At 34.7% G+C, this 5,239-nt stretch overlaps 1 protein-coding gene across 1 annotated transcript in view; it reads left to right on the forward strand.

Moving 5' to 3' along the window:
- The window catches only part of PPA2 (inorganic pyrophosphatase 2), a gene marked incomplete at its 3' end in the record, with an annotated part of 64,633 nt that extends 62,612 nt beyond the window's left edge, over window positions 1-2,021 (forward strand). The window contains exon 8 of the mRNA XM_019630098.1: window positions 1,894-2,021. Within this exon, the coding sequence (XP_019485643.1) occupies window positions 1,894-2,021 (128 nt within the window). The remainder of the gene's footprint in view (window positions 1-1,893) is intronic.
- Window positions 2,022-5,239: the final 3,218 nt, after the last annotated feature.

A 5,239-nucleotide genomic window follows, 5' to 3' on the forward strand; every position in this document is an offset into this window, starting at 1 on the left:
CTTCCATGGACTAAAATATTATTTTCTCCCTCTGAATAAGAAAACTGAGTTGGAGGAACTCAGTTAATTTATAGAGTATTTTTTGCCAAAATAGAGATAGGGTGTAAGAAAATGAGCCACAGAAAGCTCACCTTGGAAAGAAGCTCTTTTAGTAAGATAAGCAGAAAAAATTATCAGAATTTGAAGAGGAAACAGCATGTATTAGGTGAAATATTTGCCAAATGTTCTATTTGGGGCATGACAAAGACTTCTGTAACCTACAATGTGATGTATAATACTAAAAAGTAATTCACTATCATAAACATCTTCCATCATTGACTCAATAAAAATGTATTGACTATCATTAATAGAGCAAAAGTAGCCTGTGGTCAGTTTCAAGTTTTTCTTTTCCCCTTAGTTAGTTGTAATGTTTCTGCTTGTTTGCCCCAGGATTACTGTAGATAGATAATATGGCCCATTGACATATTGTAAAATGTTTAATTCGAGCGCCTTCAGACAGCACACTCAATCTTTTGTTTGCCGTGGGCTCTGCTCTTCCTATGGTGTCTGCCTTCCCACACTCACTTCACTTTATGAAACATCTGGCCTCTGGAGGCATATGTAACTCTTTCTAAATCATTATATAACAGGCAAAAGGCAAGCATGAAAAGCAGCAGAAGGATAATTCCTGTCTGTTTAACCCATGCCTGCAAAATGCTTATTACCTTTTCCCGTCATGCCTAGTGAGTGGAGGGATTCCCACAAGCTTGGAGAAGCAAGCCTGAGACCATATGATCTTTAAATTATCCCCACACATGGTTGTCTTCTCCTGTTTTTAGTTATAACTGTAATTTTTCAAGTGCTACCAAGTCTGTATGTCATTTGCCGTAATATATTGTGTATAAAGAGTAATGCTAAATTAAGCCTTAAGCCACAGTGTGGTGGAGAGTAAAGACTTCTAGTTTTACCTAGTTATTTCTCATACTTTCTGAATTGATATCTGTTGGAAAGGATAAATTCCCTGGGAACCTTTTAGGGGAGGGGGTCTATTATTAATTCAGTAATATTTCGAATTATATTTAAATGTATGTCCTGAAAATACAATGGTTAAACTGTTTATGTGGTAGTAGGACTTAAAAATAAATCCTGTAAATCATTACAGATTTTGAAATTAAATACTGAACCATCCAGGTATCACCCTGTTTAAAATTGCCGTGTCTGCATTCTCTTTCTTACTCTGCTTTGTTTTCTGTTATAGCTCTTTTCACCACCTTACGTAGTATGTGTTTATTTGTTGCCTGTCTTTTCTACTGTGTAAGCCATGAGAGCAGGGACTCGTTTTCTTTACTGTCCCATTTCCCTGCTTTGAACAGTGTCTGACACAAAATGAATGAGAAGCTCTGCTAAATATTTGGTACATATGTGCATAAACACGTATATTTCTCATTCAGCTTTAGTGTGTTCTCTTCTGGTTACTGCCCTCTTCATTCCGTAATCAGTGTTCTTTTAGCTTACTATTTCTAAAGCACTTATCCCGATGTTGTAATAACTTCGCCTACTCTAAGCCCTCCATCGCTCACAGAATAACATAGGCCTGAAGCACATCTTACTTTGTTGTGTATTTGTTTCCTTTAATTAGACCTCTGAGTTCCTTGAGGAAGAAGAACTTGGTTGCCATCTTCTCTTTATCTACTGTACCTAATACAGTGTCAGAAGGTGCTCACAAGAGCAGAACGAAGGAGTAATACTTACATACGCAAAAGCAGAAGTCCAGCAGTGATGGGACACATGTTGTGCTGCCGGTTAGCAGAGTTGGACCAGAACCCATATCCTCTGGCTTGCTCCGTCCAATGCTCTACCACTAATAGGAATTTTGATTTTTAACGTAAGGTCCTTTTGTTTCTTCGCTTACAGATATTGATGATGTTAAGAAGTACAAACCAGGTTATTTGGAAGCTACGCTTAATTGGTTTCGATTGTATAAGGTGCCAGATGGAAAACCAGAAAACCAGTTTGCTTTTAATGGAGAATTCAAGAGCAAGGTAAGGATGATCATCTTTATTTTAAATGTATCTCGTGATAATTGTACCATACTTTCTCACTTTTGGTGTTTGTTATATGAGTATTTGTATATAGGATGATAACAAAAATGCTTTTTACTGACTTTAAGGACTTATTAAAAAACTTTCTCAGGAGATCCTCTTAGTGAATCAATAAGGCTAATAANTCTTTAGTTTTAATATAAATATTCTCTTAAGGAGACTCAATATAATCTTTGTTAATTAAACTTTCAAGGTTGAAAACAGCCCTGTAATAAAGTAAACCATGGCTGTACACTATTTGTCAGAAGCCATGATACCTTTTGTGCAGCTTTTTAAAAATAACTAGGGTGCTACATATTTAGGTGGCTGTTTTTACCTAAAGTTACAGACTAGTCCTTTTTAATGCTTTGATACTTTAAATTTTATGTCAGTCTGATCTTTATTGGTTTTTGTTTTTATAATACTTTTTTCCTTCATTGATAATAACCTCTCAATTCTACTTTCTGTGGATATCCAAAATTGACCATTTGTCACCACCTCCATACAACTACAGTTGTCTAAGCCCTCATGTCACATGTGTGGATCCTCAGTAGCCTGTTATTGGATTTTCTGCTTCCACTTCTTCCTCTGCACAGTCTTTGCCTACGCAGCAGGTAGAGAGATCTTCCCGAAACATGTGCTGCTCTGCCCAGAACCTACTAATGGTTTACCATCTCAAAATAAAAGGCAGTGTCTTTGGTATGGCCCTTAAAGGACTGTGTGATGGCCTGTGGCTGCTTCTCTCATCTCATCTCCTGACACACTCCTTCTTCACTGCTCTAAGCACAGGGCTTTCTTACCGTTTTCCTCAAACATTTTAAGCACACTCATGCTTCGTACTTAAGAATATTGGCACTTAACATCTTCCTCCCAAGACTCTCTTAGATATTTGAATGAGTTGCTCCCACACTTCATCCAAGAATTTACTAACATACACTTTATCAGAGGCTGTCCCTGACCTCTCATATTTAAAATCTTCTTTCCACCTCACTTGCAGAACAATGTACATACATAATTGTCAATTTTTTGTGTTTTTCTCATGTTTAACTGTTTTCTTACCTTGGCCTAATTTGACTGTAGGTGTTTTTAGCAAACTGTTATATCGAATGCCTTCAAAACATTCAAATTAATTTTATAGAAATAAAATCTTTTTTTTGTGTGTGTGGATAAAAGCACTGCCTTGTATAATATTTTATTAAATCTCATAATTATAACTACAGATGTATTTGGCATAAATGCTTTGGGAATAAACATACCTGATGCTAGCTAAAGCTGAAACTTAACCTGGCAAAAGCAAAGTGTGGATTTTATTATAAAGTTGTCTACTGGACTCAGTATACAGACTATTGTTGACATCAGTCAGAATATTTTAAAGAAGTCTTTGTTAATCGTCCAGGGAGTTGATCAAGTAGATTTCAATTAAAGAAGTTTGATTTGTAATTAAAAACAAATGGAAATAAATTTAGCTTTTATATAATAAAAGAGCTCTGCTAGATTATTCTAATTTTTATTGTTGGATAGCTCACCTTGAAAATAAATAAACTAGTTATAATAGAAACTTTAATATAAAGTTAATTCTCAAGATTGGGAATAAATGACTGCTATGAATTGCTGCTTTTCTTAACATTGTAAAAAATACATCCAATGAAAAATTCTGGAAATAGATAATAGTGATGGTTGCATGGCATTGCAGATCTACTTAATGCCACTGAATTATACACTTAAAAATTGTAAATTTTGTAATATATATTGTACCACAATAATAGAAAACTAAAGTAAAAATATCTCTATACTTATATTCTCTTAATGTAAATAAAACTTGTGACAATATTACTATGCAATGTAGAAGAAAAGCAGAATTTGTGGAATTAGGAGACTTGTATTTATATAATGTAGTATTCCCCTCTTATCTGCGGTTTTGCTTTCCACAGTTTGAGTTACCCAAGGTCAACCGTGGTCCAAAAATACCATGGGTGCCCAAAAAATGTGTACAAGGTGGACACTTTGATCAGCGTTGCTCAACCAGTAGTTCGCTGTAATCAAAAGTGTCTGGACGCTGATGGGGACCACTTTGAGCACCTCTTGTAATTGCAGAAGTCAAACGTGACTTGTATTCATCTTTTGTTACCAAAATATATTATTATAATTTTAATACAGTTTTTCTTTCTTAAAATGTGTGTACATATTTTTGGCACCCTCTGTATTAAATGGAAAGTTTCAGAATTCAGCAATTTTTAAGTGTTAAATTGCACTCCGTTCTGAGTAGCATATAAGATCTCACGCTGTCCCACTCTGTCCTGCCCAAGATGTGAGTCACCCCTGTGTCCAGCATCTCCATGCTGTACATATGCTCTCAGTTATCAGCTTGGTTATCAGATATTTTGAGAGAGACCATCATGTTCACATAACTTTATTACAGTATATTGTTATAGTTCTATTTGATCATTAGTTATTAATCTCTTACTGGGCCTAATTTATAGTTTAAAGTTTATCATAGTTATGTACATATAGGAAAAAGCATAGTGTATACGTATAGGGCTTGGTCCTGTCAGAGGTTTCAAACATCCACTGGAGGGGTCTTGGAAAACGTATCCTGCACAGATAAGGGGAGGGTACTAGGTTTACCATCAATAACTTAGATCAGTTTTGGCAAATCTTCTACATTTTCTTAGCTGTAGTTTTCTTATGTTTCACATGAATGCACTTATTCTTCTCAACTCTCAAGAGGTTTTTGAGGAGCAACTGATGTTATTTCTATAAAAGCCTTTTGTAAACTGTAAATCAGTTTATAGATTTTAGGTGGAATTGTCTATATTTTCAAGTGAGTAATTCATTGAACTATTGGTATTGCATATAAGATTTTGGCTTGAGGCTTTTGTTATTGAGGTTATAAAATTGTTTAAATTGTTTATTTAAATTTTTTTCTCTGCCTTTTTGTGAAAATGCAGCTGTTTTATCCCAGGACATAATTAATTGAGAATGGAAAAGTTTAACTTACATGTGGAGAGTTCCACTTTTTATTGGCATTATTATATGTTAAGTTGTTGTTTGTTTTTGGTTTTTTTTGTTGTTTTTAATGATATCTTTGCTTAACAGGTCCTCTTCATAAATTCTGATGAGAAAGCCTCCTAAGCTGAGATATTGGATAACTTAACTTTTCCTTTCTTATTTAAATCAGT

Source organism: Hipposideros armiger, unplaced genomic scaffold (assembly GCF_001890085.2).
Source record: "Hipposideros armiger isolate ML-2016 unplaced genomic scaffold, ASM189008v1 scaffold_892, whole genome shotgun sequence".
In the NCBI taxonomy this organism is placed as follows: domain Eukaryota; kingdom Metazoa; phylum Chordata; class Mammalia; order Chiroptera; family Hipposideridae; genus Hipposideros; species Hipposideros armiger.